Here is a 21,697-nt window from a genome sequence, read left to right as displayed (position 1 = left end):
GACAGGAAATCTCTACAATTGACTCACAGCAGTTTTACACAAGTGTCTGAAAGTTCAGCTAACACAATTCCCATCACACCCTTTCTATTACTTTCTCCTCAGCGCCAGTCCCCAAGCTCATGCTGATGGGACCGTATGGCTGGATTTTGCCATAGGGAGAACAATGGAAATGAGTGTGCAACTGCTATGTCGCTTGCTTTAAGGTGACACAGAAATCTGTTCTGGCCTTACTTCCTTAGCCATCCTGAATGTGTCTGGCATGTAGGTAGAGCAGGTTCCAGATGGGGCCCTCAGGGAGGAGCAACCTTGTGAGGTGGCTAAGCAGGAAGATGTGCAAAGCCTGTGTCCTTGTGTCTGTCCAGCCTGGGTGGTTCACATCACAACTGGAAATGGAAGCTAGGGGTCGTCTTTCTGCCGTTTGTTTTCGTGCTCAACAGCTGTATCCCGACTCAACCCTAGACGCAGGGACAATCTCTTCTAAGCATTTTCATATATATTAGCCCACATAAGCACCACAGTCATTCTAGACATGGACGCGAGTCTTCATTTTTTATAAGATGTAACCTGAGACAACACAGATGCTCTTGAAGGTCAGAGTTAGTGGTGACTGGGTGAGAATCCACCCTCGAGTGACATGAGCTGCCTGGGCAGGGTGGGTTCTCTGTGCCCAGAAGTAGCCAGGCATGGGCTGTGGATGGCACTGGAACAGACTTAAGGACTAGAAATGGAGTGGACAAAGCAATCCTTTGGAGGACCTTGCCCTCTAATTCTCTGCTTAGCCATTTAGTCTGCAAAAACAAACTCTTCTAAGTGTTCTTTGTACCTGAGCCGCAGAAGTAAAAGGATAAATAAAAGAGCCAGTTGGTGTGAAGGACAGTGCCAAAATGGAGAAGATAAATGAAGAAACCAGAGACTTCTGAGTACCGAAGAAAGGCGAAGTTTAATTTGCATATCGGCATAACCTCTGCCTCACTTGGCAAGTGCTAGGCCACAGCATGAATCCCTCATTAGAGTTACAAATGACAGCAGATGTGCAAAGTAACCAGACACATTGTGTTTCTCTGACTAACACGTGTGTTTGTACACCCAAACACACACATACATACAAATAATAAGTACATTTCAATCCTCTGCAAAAGAGAGCCCAGAATGGTAACAGTTAGCTCACAGTTGTACTTTAAAGTTAACATTTGGTCCTCAGGACAGTCCAGTGAGGTAGACAGCACAGGAATTATGATTAATCCCATTTTGTAGATGAGGAAACTGAGACTCAGAGGTGTAAACACTGACCCAAGTCTCTTCTGCTGGACAGTGCAGAGCTGGGCTGAGACTCAGGTCTGGTCCAGCGCTCTTTGATGACCAGCTTTCTGGTGAAAACTGAAATGCATTGTGTAAAGACAGTGGTTCGACATTGTGAGGGAGGGTGATAATTTTCCTGGAGCAGATCCGGTAAAGAACAGTCAGCCCTAACCTTGATGTCATGCCTTGAGGCAGCTGAAATGGAAACTGCTAGGTCACTCATGTGCCTGCCCTACATCCAAAGGTCCCTCTAGACTTCTGCTCTGTCCTGCTGTAAGCTAACAGCGGCCTCTGAATGGATGCTGGCTACACTCCACTGACTACAGCCGTATTCCCAGGAATCACATAGTGATATCTTTAAAAAGTCACTAAACTTACAATCTTATTTCTGAATTCATGAAAATTAGTTCCATTCATTAATTTCCTCCAGCTGTGGACATCTGCTTGGCTAAAAATAGCATATTTTAAAAAATAGCATATTAACTTTTATGCCATCTTAACCTTAGTAAAAATTATAAATCTTGTAGGTTGGATTTAAAAGAAACACATTTAAACCAGGAGATCTTTTCATGGGGAATAACACTAAATGTTGGAAGGAAAACCTAAGTAAAATCCTTTTTTAAAATGTGAAAGTTGACAGTTTTAGGAGTGACCACTTTATTGCATTACTCTTAGGGTAAGAGGAAATCACTGGTGGCCTACAATCTTGAGAGAAGGGGAAGACCATGGCCACATTAAATGGTTTACAGTGGCTCCTCTCTTCCGCACCCAGCATCTGTGAGCTCCATTTGTTTACATGTCGGATTTGAGATGCTCTGATATCCAGGCAGTAAAGGAGACTGTTAGAGTCACTCTAGAGTATTGTCTCAGCACTTTAAAATTCCCTCTTTAGATTCCTCTGGGAAATTGCAGAAGAAAAGCAGCAGCATTGAACTTCATGCCTGAAACATCACATAGACTGGCTTCAGTAAGAGATTTGTTTCTGTAGTAAGAGCAGATGTCTAAGTTAGGCATCCCCAAAGTCCTTAAGGTAATTCTAACCACAGAACAAAATGTGCTCGTTTGAAAGCATGGAATCTGGCTGATTTCCTGTTAATTTTGCAGTACAGTTGTTTACCACTTGACCATTTAAAGCTGGCCTCCCAAATGCTCTTAGAAATGCATCTCAGAAAGTGGGGTATTGGTAGACACAGATGGGAGTGCATGTGTTGTTCCCCACAAATACATACAAGGCTTCAACAATCAGAAGGGAACCACTCGACCAAGTTGACGTGTTTTGTTTTCAAATGTGTATCCCTGCCTTGGCTGGCCCATGAACGATTCAGGTCTCTTTAGCAACAACAAGCCAAAGGAAATCCTAAGTGAGCAAAGGAGTGTCATTGCCTGCAAATGACCACTGGGGACGCTTCCTACTGCCTACTGGAAACAGGCTCCGAAGTAGACCCACTAGCTGAAGAAAAGCTGCCCATCAACAGGAGAGGAGTGCTAGAAATTCCTCCCAGTTTTCTTTGGCTGCAGTGGCCTCTGGGATAGCATTGGAGAAACAGGAACCCAAACTCCCAAGGAAAGTGCACACAGACCCGTCCTCTGCAGGGTGGGATGGGGGAGGGGAGAAGGCAGTGCCAGTACCCCTTGCCCAGGAGTGACTTGTGTGAAACTAGTATGCTGTGGTACTCTCAGGAATGCTAACCTTACTTTTTCTCTGTAAGACTTTGGGGTGTTGCCGTTAGTGACACAGTATTTCCAATGCTTGGCTTCTGAACACCGAGAAATAAACAAGCCTTGAGGTATGCACAATTAGGAGCCAACAGCTCATGCTTTCATCATGCATCGCTATACATCAACATCTTATTTGAAACTGAAGAGAACAAGCAAGCAAGTCGGAAAATAAATAAATAAAAAGGAGAAAGCATTCCTAAGTGGCCCTCGGGGGTCTTAGTGCTACACTGTTGGCTAAAATGAACCAGTGAAAAGATTTTTGGAGTGGGATTCACAAAATATAATTTTTTAAAAAATTAGCTTATACTGCAGTTATGTACAGGGATGACCCTTACTGTGAGAACAATATACTTTCTCTATTCTATGGGACTTTGCCAATACTATCTCTTTCACTGGGCCTTTGGAACTAGCGAGTGGAATGCATTAGCTGTTAGCTCTATCACATAATGAAAATGCAAAGGAAGAGGGGAAATTGCCAGGCAGATCAATCTTATGGTCAGCATCAATCAGCATCATGCCTCTAGGAGAAATCGCCAGGTACGCTCGGCTCAGGGTAATAACAGTAATCCCTCATTGCCATCGCTCCCTCCTTCTAAAGTTTAGTCTCCCTGAGAACGGGAGAGGGAGGTAATCAAGGAGAGCCCTATTCATTGAACAACTGACCATTGGGTGGAGCATGGGGCACTTCCCCCAGCTTGGCGTGCAAGGCAAACCCCAGCATTTGGTTTGCTACTGTAAGAGCTAAGGCATAGCCAGTGCCATTTCCCACACACTGAGAATGTTCTCGCTCCGATCTTTTTTTTTTTTTTAAACAAAGAAGACTGGGATGGGAGAAGACTGTCTACCAATAGCACATGGAAGTGTGGGCTTTCAAAAGAAGAATGCTACAAAATGTTTGTTTTTAAAGTACAGCCAATGTTCATAATGAGCCCGAATACGTTGTATACATTGGGAAAGGTTTCTACAGCATGATAGGGGAAAACAAGTGAACCCAGGTACAAGGATGATCTTTAGGTCTCCATTTTTGCTTTGTGAAAGTCATTCCTCGCCATAGCACTTGGCGGCCTTATTATCACACCCCACGGTTTTGTTGGTTAACTGACATGGGCATGTACCTTACTGCAGCCTCCGCAGCTGTCTCTCCCAGGACCAATCTCTCGATGAAGTCCCCATTCAAGCCTGTGGGGTGCTGCTTACTTGTAATTAAGGAAATGCTACTAACAAATCCACTTGTTTTTTAGTCTTTTATTTCCTGTCCCATTGCCTAAAGGCTGAAAGGCTGTTTGCAGAGCACGCCACTCCTCCCATGCGTGTAGAATGCACTGAGAACCATGCACATGCTGCATACTGAGACTGCTTGTGTGGGGCCTAGAGAAGAAGCTTCAGCCTAGCCGTGACGCTTGGTGAAAAGGAAATGGAATGGAAGCAAGTAAGTCATAGAAGACTGGTAGACGCAAGCCCAGGCTAGTAGAATGCCAAAACAAACCATTACAGGCCTTCTCTGTGGGCTCTTGTCCCCAAGTTCTAACAGAACATGGGACAGGGGAATTTTACCTTCATTCCACTTCATTATAATGGTTACCAGCATCTCCCACATTACATCCCTTATGCAAGCTGTGCCATAAGCTTCACTAAGGTTCAAGGTTTACACCTTCCCATCCATGGCTGGAGCGTCTGTCTTTGACCCATGCAGCTGGGCTTCACTCTGGCTGGAGACGGAACTGCAGTCTGGTTCCATCTTCGGTGGTGAACTGAAGCAGGTGTTGTCTCTCTGGGTCCCTGCCGTGCCATGTGTGACACACTTTACACGAAATTCCCATGCTCTCAGGGACAAGGCCAGATCTTCAAGCAGGGAGTCGAGGTTCAATTTTGAGTGATAGCTCATAGAGTGTATCTTCATCTATGATGAGGGCCTTGTCAAGCAGGTACTGTATGACCTGAAAAGAGAGAGGGAGAGAGGAGAGCCCAGGTGATGCTTCTCTCAGGAGATCAACTGTACCTCTTCTGAATGAATCTGACACAACTCAACATTTTCCCTGAGACATTTGGAATTTTTGTAAAACAAAAACTAATGAATATATTGCTATTATAAAAGTAGTCCTCTCCCAACCTCTAGTTTCAGTCAGCACTCTTGAGGGCTGTTGCCATTGGTGCATGGAATCTCAGTTGTGTTAGTGTGCATTGATAGGCATCACACATATGAACAGTATTAAGTTTAACCTCATAGTGATAAACAGAATCATCTATCAAGGTTTGATGGGGGATGTTCTTCTGTATGTATGTTTCTCTTATTGGTTGATGAATAAAACACTGATGGGCCAGGCATTCTCCTCATCCAGTGAGGTAGACAGCACAGGAATTATGATTAATCCCATTTTGTAGATGAGGAGAATTCTGGGAAGAGAAGGGCAGTAGATACGCCATGCTGCTGAGGGAGTAACATGCTGGATTATGGGTAAGCCAGAGCCTCGTGAAAATACATAGATTAACAGATATTGGCTAATAATTTAGAGAGAGCTAGCCAATTAGAAGCCCAAGCCATCGGCCAACAGTTGAATAATTAACACAGCATCTGTGAGTTTATTTGGGGCTGAAGGGCGGCAGGACCTGACAGGACAAGAAACCGTCCACAACAAAGGTTTACTTTCCTCTTTGCAACACAGGCACGTGGAGGTTGACTGCTTCCAGACTTGAGGGTGTAGCCTCTCAGTGGTTTTAATGATGAGTAGCACATTGACACGTGTGGAGCTGTGGTTAGTAGTTTACAGCCCGTGGTCAGGGTGAAATCCTTGTCAGCTTGCTTCCTTGTGTGCATGTGTACATGCTCTGATGGACAGGTCATGGACAGGTACGAGGGATAAGGAAAAGAAATGGCACTAGGAACGCAGGTGTAAGGGGGGTAATGTATTTCCTGGAAAATATTTCCTTCTTATTGAAATACAATGTCTATAATTCATTTGAGTATAGTTCTGATAGATACATACACTCACTGTTCTAGGCTTATTTCTGTTGCTGTCATGAACACCATGACTGGAAGCAACTTTGGGAGGAAAGGGTTTATTTCACCTTACACTTTATAGTCCATCATTGAAAGGAGCCAACGTAGGAACTCAAGGAAGAAACTGAAGCAAGCTACTTTTTACTGTTTTGTAAGAAAACTCTGTCTAGTTGTAGAGTGAATTTTGTAGTCTAGAGAGGTCAGAAGGGGATGGGAGTACTGGGAACAGAAGGAAGAGGACCAGATCCCAAGAAACATGTGCTCAACAATGAAGACACGATGAGTTGATCTTTTCAGCTTCCCCTTTCTCAGTCAGAGTTGCTGATCATTTCTCGTTTAGGTCCTTGCTGTAAGTGAGCTTTTGATATTACTTGGCTATGTGGTTTTTATATAGTCCAGTGATTTCTAATTTCTAATAGCTCACAGTGTTACCTTTGGCTGCTGGTCTATGCGGTAAGCAGTCTGCTGGAACTGGCGTATCTCGCGAATAATGTGTGATATCTAACAGCAAACAAAATCCAAAACAAGAGCAATTCAGAAACAATCCCCCGCATCACAATGCATTGTCCTAGAGTGACATCCCTGACCCTGTTCTCCATGGGGTAGGAGGAGCCATGTCTGATCACTTCCTATACCTTCAAGGGTAAAACCAAGAAGAGGGCCCTGAACTCATAATCACTGTGTCAGGTGATGCTGGGTCATCTCAAGGAGACCACAAGCTAGGGACAGGGAGAAGCTCTGAGTTCTGCTTCTTGTGGGTTTCTAGCCTCTAACTTGGTATTTGGAATATGGCTATCTAGCAAGGAGAGGCATGCATCTGCCTACTGGTCAGTCTCAGAAAATCATCTTTGAATCTTTATTGGCCACAGCCTGGACCCAGGCTTCAAGAAGTCACTGCCAAAAATCTCTCCAGCTTGAGACAACATGGGTCTCCACCCTCTTTTCCACCTCAAGGGTCAGAGGCTAACACCACCCTCATTACCTAGCCTCTTCTCACTAAGCAGTGAGGTTGCCGACACAGTTCAATCACGGAAGGGCCACCTACCATTCGCATTTTAGAGAAATTGACAAGGCCTTCTTCCGTAAAATTCGGTGTTCCTTCTTCAATGAAGGCCAGGTCTGTCAAGTACATCCCGAGGTAAGGGACAGCGGGAGGGTTACAGCTGCAAGGCCAGGAAGAGTGGTTCTTATTCCTGCACACATACAGTTAGGACTTGCACCACAGGAAAACCATTTTCCGTTTAGCTGGTTTGGAAATGCTTTAGAAGACTTGGATTTAACAGCCATCACAGCTACACTCTTAAGCCATGAGGGAGACTGTTGTGAGATATTCGTACACCGTGGGAAGATGTATTGCTGTGATTTGTGCAATAGAGAGTGGAATGGCAAATAGCCAGGCGGGAGAGGATAGGTGGGGTTTCCAGGGAGAGAGAGGAAGAGGAGGAATCTAGGTGCTCCGGTTTCAACAGCAGACTGGGAATAAGTTGGATGTGTCATACTGAGGATAGGTAACTGAGCCATGTGGCAGAATATAGTTTAAAATTATGGGCTAATTGAGTTGTAAGAGCTAGTTGGGGACAAACCTAAGCTAAATGCCAAGCTTTCTGAATTAACAGTAAGTCTCCATGTCAGTGTTTGCAGGCTGGCAATCCGGATGAGAAAGTATAACTACAGGAGATACTTGTTCAAGTGAACTGGGTCTACTTAGTCTTCCTGGTAAGGCCTGAAGCTACCGATATGGCTTCTGGTGCAGAGAGAACAGAATTTGAATCCTGGCTTGACCAGTTGCTCAGGGGTACTGTACAGGGTGCTCCCTGGTCTACACTTTCCCCAACTGTAATGGAGACAGAAAAGTTAATCTCTGAAGTTTATTGTGAGGCTTAAGAAGTTTATTATGAAGTACCTTACATGCAGTGTATAAATATTTAGCAAGTACTTGCTAGCAATGCTAGTATTGCTTTTACTAATGTAGCAATGTGTAGATGATTATCACATTTCTTTTACCAGTGTGACACAAGACAAATGTTCTCCCAGAGTAAGCCAAATTCATGTGTTAAACCACAAGAAAACCAGTGACAAGCAAAAAAGAGTTCTTGTTCTCCCCCTTCCCCGTGTGTGTGTGTGTGTGTGTGTGTGTGTGTGTGTGTATAGAAAGAATGATGTAGATATAAAAGACCAAAAAGTAAATACAGTAATAACATCAATCAACAGCTTATGGGATATTTACATAAAAATTCACAGTAGATCATCATGTTTAGATTAATAAATACTAAATTAACAAATTTACATCAATTTATGGTAATACTTTTCTATTTGGGATATACTGCATACATCTCTAGTATAATTCCTATATGCACAGAATCTATAAGATGCTCACTGTGCACTGCATCCATACATACACATCGTGATATATCCATAAGATGCTCACTATATGCACAGAATTCCAAATGAAAAAGTAAAGTCCCCAAACACTGCAACAATGGGAGCCCCTCCCTATTTCTTCTTTTCCAGCAATGAAGGGGCAGATCACTATTTGCATGGCATGTAAATTATTTGATCATATTCTTGAATTGTGAATTGTTTCATGATTACAATAGACATACTTTTTAAGAGTTTCTCTGAGGTTTTTAAATCTTCCTTCAGATGAAACAGTCTTCTGAAGTTTGTCCATCAGAGCTTTTGTCTAAAAAGGAAAGAAACAACAACTTAGTTTGTCAAGAAAACACTGTCATTTGATGAGAGTGGGTAACTGTAGGACACTTGGTTCTTTTCTTCAGTGGCAGGTGCTGATGGCACTTAATGTTTAAAAGAAGGGAAGGATCCCACAAAAGAAGAAATGCCAATACCCAGGCTTTTGCCACAGGATGAGGATAAGTGTAAAGAAACTGTGATAGGGACTTGAGCACACACTGAACGATCATCTTAAAGGGGGAGGCCTCCTAAAAGGGATTGCAGGACCACACCCGTTCTTCTGTTGAAGTGCTGGACATGTGTGCCACTTCTGAGCTACATGCCCAGCCCAGGGTGAATCTTTTTCAGTATGACTCTCCAAACCATCAAAACAAGCATTTGGCTGCTTTGATGTAAACTAAACAACACCCTCTATTCCAAATCCTTTCTTGGTGATCATGCTCATGAATTTGCTCCAGAAGTTTAATTCTATCCTTTACAAATACTTAACAGTGCTGTTGACATTGGTCTGGAGTTTCTTTCATAGCCACGGAAGAATGGCAGTGTGGCCCTGGGGGATGGGATGAGGACTTACTCCTGGTAGGCCACACACACAGGCATATTGGTGGGGCCTGATGCTCTAGGGCTAACTGGGGGAAGCATTTGGCATGCCTAGGTTGAAGATCACATGACCATGACATGAGCTAGAGGAGAGTTATATAGTTTCCTATCAGTTTCTACAACAATCCAAGATGTAGCCATCCCCATCCAAAATTCTGAGATCTCATAGGGGCCTCCTTCCTGATACAGAACTGGCCATGGTCCAAAGAAACTTTACAAGTACAATCTCCCAACAGACAGTTACAAATCTAGAGAGTTCCACAGACCTTTTGGGCATCTTCCAGAGTGATCTCAGACCTGCTGTGGGGAAGGCATTATTGCCAAATTTGTTGGAGGCAGGCACCTCAGTGACCAGACCCTTCTGACTGTGACTGGAGTGAGGTACTTGGTTGCAGATACCACCACTCTAGTGAACAATCAAACACCTCATACTATGGCAACAGCCAGTGACTCATACATTGACTGAAACAGTTATAGTCTATTTGATGACATTACCACATGGCCCACAAAACTTGGTACAGTAATTTTAACTTAAGCTAAGAGTCTCTCATCCATAGTTATCACCATTCTGTACCCACTCAAGGTCAAGAAAAACCACTGAAGTTAAGTTTTAGATAAGGCCTGGGACTTCCTTAATGATTGAAGGAGGCCTTGGCACAGTTCACCAGTTTTAACCAATTAAATAAAAGAATGGCTCACTTATTTCCTGACTGGGATGGTGTGTGCATACATGTGTGCATGAGTGTGTGTGAGCGTGCATGCGTGCATGTGGGGGGGGGAGCTTCAGTGGAGAGAAGGGATCTATATAAGGGGAAAATGGTCTTTATATCATTTTTATGGCTATCTATGAATCTATGGTTGACTTAAATGGAGTTTTATTCTTAGTCACATAATAACACCATTTTTTAAAATGTAAGACCTTTACTCGCCATTCCAGGGTTGTTGGCCCAGATTTCTAAGGTCCAAGTTCAGGTTCCCGGCACTGCTTTTTTACAAAGGAATAAATGGGAGGGGAGCTGTGAGAGCCTGCTCCCTGGTGACATGGCGAAGTTAAAGCAACTCGTGCTCTGTAGAGGAGGGTTCAGAGAGATTAGTGAAGACAGAAGAAGTGATGAGTTCATCGGAGGGGGTCAATAGCACCAAAACCTGAAGAAATGGCAGCAGGGTACATTTATGCCCATTTGATCTTGCCCTGAGCATTGTGAGATGCCCTCTCCAACTCCCGTGGGTATATCAATGTTCATAGCAAAGTGCATAGCAGTAAAAGGTTAGAAGGTTAGACTAAGAGTACATGGCACAGACTTCCTCCCAACAGGTATTTTAAAAAGTATGGAAGATTCCTGGGAGACCCTTTGTGAGGATCAAGGTGGTAACCCAATCATGGAGAGTTCACATACCCTACAGGGTCACCAATGGCACAACAGCCTGTGGTGAAGGTGAGACACACCCTAGGCTCAGAACATGAGCAGAGCAGATGGAGTGGACAAGGCTAGTCCAACTCCCCTGGAACGATCATGGATTGTTGCTCCTGGGCAAGTTGGGGAAACCACGTGCACACCAGGAACATCCTACACCTGATGACCAATCAGTGAAGGACTAGGGTCACAGGTGGAGACAGCCTTCTAGAAGTCCAGAGAAAGTCTTCCAGACAGCATTTTGGAAGGCTTCTCCCAAACTCACCAATACCCAAGGAGAAGGCTGGAAGGGCTGATTTGACTATTGAAATTATCTGAGAGGAAAATAACAGAGGTAAGCTAAATCTAATGGAAGAAAACCAACAGTCACATGTCTGCATGTATAAGTCACCAGGCCAAAACTCAAAAGCTGCTCCCAGATGGACAGAGGAAGTGTTGTATATTGAGGTCTCTGGGGACAAAGGCTTTGGAGGAGATGGGGGCAGGGGAGGATTCACTGGACAGTTGTGGGCTAGTTTGCCCTCCAGAAAGAATTCAGGAAACAAGTCATGACTGACAGCCACTTTGTTTGAGGTTGTCCCCCCAAATGTTTTAATGAGTGTTTTGGAGACACACAGGAGGGGAATTAATTAAGTGGTAAGAGCAGGGTAATTATCTATTGGCACCTTCCTTTGGCAACTGTACTGCTCATTTCAACTAATGATTTCCTAATTAGCAGTATTCATCTGAGCTCTCTCCCCCCACCTCTCCTCCTCTGGGTAGCAAGGAGTGCGGCACACTGATGCTCACCTGCTTGGACACCTTGGCCCAGGTTTTCTTCAGCCTGTAGATGGCACTTCTGTTTAAGGCCGCGGTGATCTCCAGCACACCGTTGTAGTTGTGTAGACACCGGCAAATGTCTGCTACTGCAACCCACTTCTCAATGGCGTTGGCACGGGAGCTGATATCAGCATAATTCATTATCTGGGAGGCCACCAGGTTACTCATCTAAGCCAATCAAAGACACCAGTGAGCTGTCAAAGAGCCAAAACAGTGCACCCAGGATAATAGATGTGTGTCCCGTGAGTGCACAAGGAAAGCAGGTTATTAAGCAGCACAAAGCCTTCCGCCCATCTTTAGACACCATCTTCCAAAGAGACAGGAATTTGTTGTAATAATAACAATAGCAACAAACTACCCACACCTGTTCATCCTGAGAGCAGAGGCGGGGACTCCCTGAATCCACCCTGCTGGAGGAAAATTGGAGCTTTCTAAATCAGTAGTTTTGATGAAGGAATCTTTACCAAGAAAGGGAATGAAATGAATGACCTAATTACCGAGGAAAGGACATACTGCAGATCATGGTGTCACCTCTTAGGGACACGTATTTCTTTACCCCCAACTGTGTGTAGATAATATACTGTGGGAAACCTCAGTTTTCACAGAGAAAGGAAAACTGTGGGTTCCTACTCATCTGAATTCTTATATTTTTGGTTGTGAGTCTTTAATGGCGGAGTCATCTCTTCAGCCAGCCATTAATCTGAAGTCTAAATTGATCATCTCTCAAACCAGAAAATCACTTAGCATAGAAAAAGAAAGCACACTTCTTGCAAAATTTCACTGGCAAAACAGACAAACTCTGAAGCTAAGGATTGTAATTCTACTAACCAAGGCCAGCTGAAGCAGCTCAACTTTCAAAATGTGCAAAAGGGTGGTGGAATATAATCCTCATAAAGGGGGTGCATGCTATGTGTGATCTTGTTTCCTGGCATTACATCCCTTTGAGGACACTTAAGCTCTTACAGCACCATTGAGTGTCATGTAGAAAATCACTAAAACACATACTAGGGTTAATCCCTTGTTCAACTTTAATGTGGAGAATGACATAGAATCCGGTTTGTTGGGGGGAGGTGATCTTGTTAATCAATAATTTTGACAAGGACATTATTTCCAATAATTATTCAGAAAGTGATCTAGGACGGATTTGTCTTAGGTGCTAGGAACAAAAGGAGAAAGAAATCCACGTCCCTGACTGGTGCAGTTTGGATGTTGAGTGTTTCCCACAGATGAGGAGTCAATGGCTTGGTCCCTAGAGAGTGGCACTGTTGGAAGGTCCTGTGTCAAAGAGGCATGCGCTGAAGGGGATCGTGGCAACTATGCGCCTTCCTCTTCCACTCTTTTGTTTTCCGTGTGTGCTCTGAGCAGCTTTCTCTGCCGATAAACCTTTTCTCTTTATAAGTTAGTCATCCTGGGTATTTCACTATAGTAGCAGAGAGCTGACTAATGCCCTGGACTTACATTACTCTGAACCCAGCAACGAGGGATGAGGAGCAGAGGAAAATAAGTAAACAAGTAAACAGCAAACCGTGAAATGCAAAGCTATGCTTGTTCTGAGGCCAGGGAGACGGCTCAGTGGATAACGCACTTGCTGTGCAAGTAAGAGGACCTGAGTTTGCATCCTCAGCACTCAGCTAGGCATGTGAGGATGCGCCTGTAACTCCAGGGCTGGAGGAAGGAGCCAGGCAGACTCAGGAGCTCACTGGCCAGCCAGTCTAGCCATCTCACTACCTTGACCCATGCTGCATGAAGTGTCCATCTAATTATGGCACTCCCTGAAAAAATCCATCTGTGTTTTCCCTTCATCTTTAGGATCCAGGGCAGCCATTCGGCTGTTCAACTGAGCATGTAGGGGCCCTGACAATTTGTCATCCTTGTCGCCAGAGGTCCCTGTCTCCTCATCAGGATATCAGGTCCTCTGCTCTGCTATGATTTCCGTCTTCTTGTCTGTGCTCTTCTGCTGAGACAGGAAGTGATGAGTAGGGGACAGGAGGGAAGCACCTGTGATTTGTGGATTCCATGCCTGCCTGAAGACACGGTGATGCCACTCCCCGCATTAGAAGCTACAGAAGTAGGCTCAGCTACTGGGTAGTTTAGCACAAGACTGTCCTGGAGCAGGAGATGTGTGGGTCTGGAGCCTGGGGTTGACTCTTCAATAGGAGTGTCCCATGCATAGCCCAGGTGATGGAGCACATTCCTCACAGTACACCTCCACTTAACGTCTGTGTATTCTGAGTGAACCCTGAGCAGGGCTCTATCTTGGGACTCTGCACTATGGTCTTGGAGCCCTGGTTTTAGATGACCAGCTACCTTGCCAATGCAGATCCTTTGCTCATATAAACATCATCACTGTTCCTTATACTACACTGTGCTGAAACAGGAAAGGAAGCTTTCCTTTGCCCAGACAGCCCAGAAGCTACCTCCATGGCTGTTACTTATTCTCTCAAAGGACTAAACGAGGAGCTGGATACAACATTGACTCCTCCTTTTACTGCTGGAGACTGACAGTGGTAACCACTGCATCAATGAGCCTGTGCTGTAAGAAGTCCCTTCCTTTGGTGTTTTGGAGACTTGCTTCTTGAGTTCTTTGTAAATTTTGGAGATCAGCCCTCTGTCAGATGTGGGATTGGTGAATATCTTTTCCCACTATGTGGGCTGAATTCAAGAGTGGGGTACAGAACTAAATAGAGAATTCACAATAGAGGAGTCTAAAAATGGCTGAGAGACACTTAAGAAAGTGCTCAATATCCTTAGCCCTCAAGGAATGCAAATCAAAACAACTCTGAAATACCATCTTACTCCTGTCAGAATGGCTAAAATCAAAAACACCAATGACAGTTTATGTTGGAGAGGATGTGGAGAAAGGGGAACACTTCTCCATTGCTAGTGGGAGTGCAAACTCTTACAGCCACTTTGGAAATCAGTATGGAGATTCCTCTGGGAAATGGGAATCAGTCTACCACAAGATCCAGCAATTCCACTCTTAGGCATATACCCAAAAGATGCACATTCATACAACAAGGACGTCTGTTCAAACGTTCATAGCAGCATTATTTGCAATAGCCTGAACCTGGAAGCAACCTAGATGCCCCTCAACTGAAGAGTGGATAGAGAAAATGTGGTACATTTACACAATGAAGTACTACTCAGCAGAAAAGAAAACAATGGAATGTTGAAATTTGCAGGCAAATGGATGGCACTAGAAGAAACTATCCTGAGTGAGGTAACCCAGTCACAAAAAGACAAACATGGTATGTACTCACTCATGTATAAATTTTAGACATGGATCACGGGAATGCCAACCTACAATCCCACTGCCAGAGAGTCTGGGAAACAGGGAGAGCAGGATGAGAGATACCATAATAGAGGAAGTCATTTTAGGTTTGAGGAAAGATCAGACACTAGTTTGATTTCCAGAGATCTACAAGGATGACACCAACTGGCAAATTAAGCAATAGTGGAGAGGCTACCTTAAAAACCCTTCCCCAATAATGAGATTGAGGACTACCTTATATGTGGTATAGAGCCTTCATCCAGTGATTGATGGAAGCAGAGGCAGATACCCATAGCTAAACAGTGAACCCAGTTGCAGAGAGGGAAGAATGATGAGCAAAGGCGTCAATACCAGGCTGGTGAAACCCACAGAAACAGCTGACCTGAACAAGGCAGAGCTCTTGGACCCCAGACTAGTGACTGAGAGGCCAGCATGGGACTTATCCAGACCCCCTAAATTTGGGTGTAAATGAGGAGGCCTTGGCAATCTATGGGGCCTCGGGTAATAGATCAGTATTTATCCCTGGCATACGAATGGACTTCGGGAGTCCATTTCACATGGAGGGACACTCTCTCATGCTGGACACATGGGGGAGGGCCTAGGCCCTGCCCTGGATGAAATGACAGACTCTGGAGATACCCCATGGAGGGCCTCACCCTCCCTGAGGAACAAAGTGGGGGTTGGGTGGGGGGTTGGGGGAATTGGAGGGCGATGGGGGGAGGATGGGAGGGAGAGGAAGCTGGGATTGACATATGAAACAAGCTTGTTTCTAATTTAAATTTTAAAAAAAGAAAAAGAAAAAGAAGTCCCTTCCAAGGTCAGTGTGTAACTTAGCAGTCACGCTGATGCAATCTCATTGCCACCACCAGAGGTCAGTACACATGCTACTCATTCAGTTAGTCTGTGCATGATAGCGATTATGGTAAAAAAAAAAAAAAATAGGAACATCTTACACACGCTTAAGTACTCACCAGACCTGGGAACCATCAAAATGGGGCCTCTTATGTCTGGAAATTATCACTTCCCTTTGAGAATGTGAGGAGATTTAAGCTTGCCCATACTATTCAATCAGCTCTGTATAAATAGTGATGGCAGAGTTTTTTTCTCTTTCCAGGATTTCGTGCATGTTCAGACAAATGTTCCTCCACTCTACATCCACGGTCCCAGAGTTGCTTTACTCCAGAGAAAGCTAAAACCTGCAGCGCTCACCCTCCTGTGCCACACCCACAACGGTAGGCGGGCTACTCACTTCATTGAAGTGCTGGCTGGTTTTCATGATGTAAGGTGTCCTTTCATTTTTATCCAGCTTCATCCAGCCCTGCCCAAGAAACTCTCTGAAAGTTAAGAATAAAACGCAAAACCAGTCAAGTCTGTGAGAAATGGTGTCCAGACCTTGCATAGTTACCCACATTAGATGGGTCCATTTAAGTTACCATTCATGGAATATTATCCCCCGCCCCGACACCATTTTTACTGATTATCTCTAGGAATTGCAGCTCAAGCCTAGCATCCCACCACTTACTGTCAGAATGAAAAAGACTTTTCAGACTCTAGTGCTTGGAATTTTGTCTCAATAAAGGCTTCTCTGAAATCAGAAAGCACTGCCAATGTAAAGGAAATGAAGTGACCACTAACTCAGCCGTCAAGGAGACAAGTTCCTCTGGGTTAGTCTCTAAGTGTGTCTTTCAATCCCAGATGATCTGTTTTGACAAAACTGCTCCTAGAACTGAAGTCTTCCTTGCAGCCTGCTCTTATTTTCTCAGAAGAGTGGAAGTTTCCAATGTCAGGGCGCTGAGCCTGCTGGGAGGATAGTCTTCTGATGTCCCCCTTGTGCAGTCATTTCATTCATGAGCAGGTCACTAGACTTCCGCACTCATGGGACAGTTGAGACAGGGTGTGTGGGAATCATTTTGTGTGGGCATTTAGAAAGCAATGTGAAATGAAACCATTCTAACGCATTCCTAGTGCAAAAATGTTGGCTGGGCCTTCCTGAAGGTTTATTGTCCCTCCCTCTAACTGGTACTGCTCCTGGCCCCTGTTCTGCAGGTAGACATAGAAGTGTGGACACAGTTTCACAACTGGAAATAACGGGTAGATGTTTCAGGCGCACAGGGAGAAACGGGAGTTCCAGGAAGATTCCACAGCAAGAGCCACACGTTCTCTCTTGGCTCTCTCTCCTCTTGTAGAGAAGGCAAGGAGCGGCCTTCAAAGCTCTGGGTGGTCATGAGGAGATGAGGGGGACCTGTGGAGAGGATATTGCGTTTCCTAACCTCAGTCTTCAGAAAGTCACTGGGTTCCTTTGAATGATCAATGAGCCAGATTCCCATTTCAACTCTGCTCATGTGCATGGGTAGGTCTACACATTCAGGAAAGCCAGGAAAAGACGAAATGCATAAAAACAGTCTACTTGAGCATCCCTGGGCTCTTCCCCTCATGCCTCTCTGACATCACTACTGGTCTAACTGCCTCACCCATCTGCTCTGACCTCACTTACCCCTCTATCACCAGGGATTTCCCATGTATGGCAAGGATCCCATTTCTGCAACTTGCCCAGCCCCTCCGTTTCCTTTAGTGTGGTTAACAGTTAACGGATAATGTGTGCTAATGGTTGTCATTTGTCTAAGCACAGATCTGTTTAAGGGTCTTTCAAGTCAGTGTGGTTGCTGGAGGCTCAAAGAGCCTCCCATTTTTATATAGAAGACAATGAAGAGGTGGGACAGCAGGCAGGCCCACAGCCACTGAGCTCAGCAGAGTGTGCTAACTTACAGGAGGGGTGAAGACCTGGAGCAGACATTACAGCATTAACTGTGGGGCAATGCTTCTCAGAGCAAAGCTTTGGACCCCTCCAAACTATGTGAGGTTCTCATGAAAAGACAATTTTCTGAACCTCAACCAAGAGTATTAAAATTGGAATTTCACAGGAAGTTTGTCTCTGAGAGAACATTTTCTACAAGCTTCCCATATGGCTTTAGACTTACTCAGGGATAAGAACCACAGTTCTAGCTGTGGTGAGGATTCTATAATTTGAAGATGGGAATATACAGAGGAATTCACACTCTTGCTAACCTTATTACATACAGAAGAAGCACAAACCAAGACCATGTCAAGGGTCTCCAAGTCAATGTGCTCAACGTGAACTGGGAAGACATTCATGCACGCTAAAGTACCCCAGGATGGTGACTCAACATCCCTGAGCATGGGTGAGCACATGTGCACACCTGTCTGTCTTACAGATAATGGCAGCTCCGAGGCCAGCTACTTCCTGCTAGGGACAGGGCACTCACTCGTAGGGAATGCTTCTGAAGACAATGTGGTCCAGGAGAGTGATCTGCTCGGCCAGCTCCATGGCTGACAACGTCTCAAAGCACTCGGCCTTTGGATAGTCTGTCTGCAAGAGATGGTGAAGGAGTAAAACACAGTGTATCTGTGGAGCACAAAGTTCTTCACTAGAGTCTAGGTCTTACAGAAAATGCAGCAAACTCAGAACTATGAAAGCCAGTACTGGGATCACCAAGCAGCTGCCAGATCCTGTGTTGAGTGAGGCCTTTCTCATACAAATTCACAAGCAGACACACTATCAACCACGGAGTTGGTCACATGAGTTTGCTCATCTCAAGGATTCTGTAGCTGTACTTACCATTTGAATTATATCCTCTAACTTTAGGTGGATGTCATCTTGATCATCTTGTGATAGAGCCCTATAAGGAAATGTATAAAACATTCTCCATGAATAAGAAAAAACAGGCATGCCAAGAAGCTACAACATCAGGTTCTTTTTTTCTTGGTTGGGAAGTGTGAGGGTTCAGGTGTGTGAGGCTACAAGGCACAACAGGCTGTTGTGATACACACACGCAAAACGGAAGTCAAATGTGGGGTGCAGGAGTGATGCAATCCAAGGTTGTGAATGAAACAACCACAGTCACAGAGAGCCTGAAGGTTGCTGGTGTGCTGCTCCCAGGAAGCCATTAAGGGCAGGGCTCTGGAATTCTCTAGAAATATCCCATTTGTGAGCTGTAGCTATAGACCTGGCACCCACTCATGTTCCTCTAGCCCCTCCCACTCATGTCTCTGTAGCTCTCTCCCTCCATACTGTCCACTGAAGCAGACATAACACAGTATACCCTCTTCTCAGCTTGTGAGCAAAACTTAGAAGAATATAGAGCAGTAGCAAGCAGGTAATCATCTTGCTTTTTTGAGTGTGCATCCCAAACTCAGTGTTATTCAGCTCCCAAAGGGTTATCTTTCAGTCTTTAGATGAATGAATCATACAAAGAGTTAATTAGTACCCAAGAAACCATTTTCAAAGTAGGAAGATGCTTTTATATATCCTACAAAAATTCCAAGTCCAGGAGAATTATAGAGAGTGGGAATTCCATGTTATACCTTGCCATCTGGACCAAGCATTCTAAGTTTTACCACACACTGAGCATTAAAAAATTTAAGCAATTCCAAGCTGCATAGCTTGTCCTAGGGGAGAACTAAGGTTGTTCTCTTTGTTTATTGCTGGGCAGGGTAAGTAAAGCCATAAAAATTGTTAGTGACTCTGGCCAGGGGAGCAGGTAGGCTAACTGCAGATCTTCACCTATTCCTCCTGTCTTCCAAATCCAATCCCCAAATCCTATTCCCGGCTCTGTAGCAGACCACCTGATGCAGCCTCCCTCCCCTTCAGCCCCCACAACCCCAGCGTATCTCACAGATGTTTACCTGTAACCTTCCCATCACTCATCCTGTTATCCCAACTCCCAAATCGAGCAGACATCCCTGGGAACCCACCAGCCAGGTCTGCCAGAGAAGCAAGTAGACCAGCAAAGCAGGCAGACAAGTTTCAGATCTTCACTGTCCCTCTTCTCCTCCATATTTTATCCCTCATCCCATCCCAAGCTCTGTAGCAGATGGCCTATTATGATTTCTCCTCACTCTTTGCCCTCACTCCAAAGGGACTAAGAAGATCCTGGTGGAACACCTGCTTCTCTCCCTCTTGTGGAGCCCATCAGGCCTTTCACCTAGACTATCTCCATACCTAGAATCAAATATTACCTGGAAACTCGAGTGGTCACACCTATCAGAATCCCAAAAGAATTTCCCATCAGGCAACACACAGACACCACACTTTCCTAAGCACCAGAGGGGAAACAGAAGACAAGGAACAAAATACCCACCCGACAAAAACAAGACCTGATATCAGCACATAGAATTGCAATCTTCCCAAAGCCACATGCCTAGACTCTAGAACAAAAACTCAATCAATAATAGCCAAGACAATATGTCTTCAACATGTAAGCCATGAGTATTGAAATATAACTGAAGTACGAGACAAAGACCTCAAAATAGCCTTTATGAATATGACAGAGGTCCTTAAAGAGGAAATGAGAAAAACCCCTTAAAGAAACCTGTTAAGATCAGTGTCTAGTCCAATTGCCATCAGAGGGGCATCATCCAGTAACCAATAGAAGCAAATGCAGAGACCCACTGCCAAACATTAAGCAGATCCAAGGCAACCCTGTAGGAGAGGGGGAAGAGGATTTCAGGAAGGGAGATTCAAGGAACTATGAGAACATAGGCCACAGAACCAACTCAGTAGGGCTCATGGGGCTCACAGAAACTGATGTTGCAAACACAGACCCTGCTTGAGTTAAAGCTAGGTCCTCTGCACATACATGATTGTTGTGTAGCTTGGTGTTCTTGCGAGACTCCTAATGATGGGAACAAGGAATGTCTGATTCTTTTGCTTGTGCTTGGCACCTTTTCCTTCCAATGAGTTGCCATGTCTAGTTGTGATATATGAGGGTTTGTTCCTGGCACTTACTGAGTTCTGTTAGGCAAAGATCTTTCAGGGTGGAGGGAGATGACAGGGACTAGGAGAAGAGGAGGGAAGGGAAACTGCTGTTGGGGTAAAATGTATGAGTGAAGAATAAAAGTTTTGAAAAAAATCTATGAAGACACAAACAGTGGGAGGAAATGAATAAAACAGTCCAAGACCTGAAAGTGGAAACAGAATCAATCAAGCAAACCCAAACTGAGGGAAATCAGGAAAAGAAAAATAGAGGAACTCAAACAGGAGCCTAGAGGCAAGCCTGGCTAACAGAGGCAAGCCTAACAGAATACAAGAGATGGAAAAGAGAATCTCAGCCATTGAAGATGTGGTAGAAAGAATGAGTACTCCAGACAAAGAAAAATGTTAAGTCTAAAATATTCTGGCAAAAAAAATCCAGAAAATCTGGGACACTATGAGAAAACCAAATCTAAGAGTAATAGGACTAGAGGAAAGAGAAGAGAACCCAGATCAAATACACAGAAAACATTTCCAACAAAATCATAGAAGAAAATTTCCCTAACCTAAAGAAGGAGATGCCCATCAAGGTACAAGAAGCATCAAGAACACCAAATAGACTGGACCAGAGAAGACATTCCCCTCAGCACATAATAATGAAAATGCTGAACATATAGAACAAATAAACAATGTTAGAAATTGTAAGGGAGAAATAACCAAGTAAACTATTAGGGAGATTTATTAGACTAATGGCTGACTTCTCAATAGAGACTCTAAAAGTTCCTGGAAAGAGTTCTATAGACTCTAAGAGACCACAGACGCCAGGCTACCATACCCAGTAAAACTTTCAGTCACCATATATGAAGAAAGAAAGACATTCCATGTAAAACCAAATTTAAGCAGTTGCTTCTACAAATTCAGCCCTACAGAAAGCACTAGAAGGAAAACTCCAACATAAACATGTTAACCACAGCCAAGAAACCACAAGAAATAAATGATGTCAGCCCAGAAAATCAATGAGGGGACATACACACACACCACCACTACCATCATAACAACAACAACAACAACAAATATAACAGGAATCAGCAAACACTGTTTATTGATATCTCTCA

At 44.3% G+C, this 21,697-nt stretch overlaps 1 protein-coding gene across 5 annotated transcripts in view; it reads right to left on the bottom strand.

The window, feature by feature from the left end:
- Positions 1–921: 921 nt before the first annotated feature.
- Positions 922–21,697, bottom strand: part of Rasgrf2 (Ras protein specific guanine nucleotide releasing factor 2) — a 207,761-nt gene continuing 186,985 nt past the window's right edge. For 3 of the 5 annotated variants that reach the window (XM_040728916.1, XM_013126287.3, XM_005065664.4), the window contains exons 20-27: positions 18,450–18,510; positions 18,097–18,200; positions 16,062–16,146; positions 11,512–11,709; positions 8,620–8,699; positions 7,062–7,179; positions 6,449–6,517; positions 922–4,955 (exon numbers count right to left, since the gene is read on the bottom strand). In XM_040728916.1, coding sequence (XP_040584850.1) covers positions 4,863–4,955; positions 6,449–6,517; positions 7,062–7,179; positions 8,620–8,699; positions 11,512–11,709; positions 16,062–16,146; positions 18,097–18,200; positions 18,450–18,510 — 808 coding nt within the window. In that variant the 3' untranslated portion in view covers positions 922–4,862. Of the gene's footprint in view, positions 4,956–6,448; positions 6,518–7,061; positions 7,180–8,619; positions 8,700–11,511; positions 11,710–16,061; positions 16,147–16,774; positions 17,055–18,030; positions 18,201–18,449; positions 18,511–21,697 lie in introns of those variants that run through there. The other 2 variants (XR_005869851.1, XM_040728917.1) reach the window with 2 other exon arrangements.

Source organism: Mesocricetus auratus, unplaced genomic scaffold (assembly GCF_017639785.1).
Source record: "Mesocricetus auratus isolate SY011 unplaced genomic scaffold, BCM_Maur_2.0 Super-Scaffold_100020, whole genome shotgun sequence".
Classification (NCBI taxonomy): Eukaryota; Metazoa; Chordata; class Mammalia; order Rodentia; family Cricetidae; genus Mesocricetus; species Mesocricetus auratus.
This window is presented reverse-complemented; position numbering and strand designations above follow the sequence as displayed.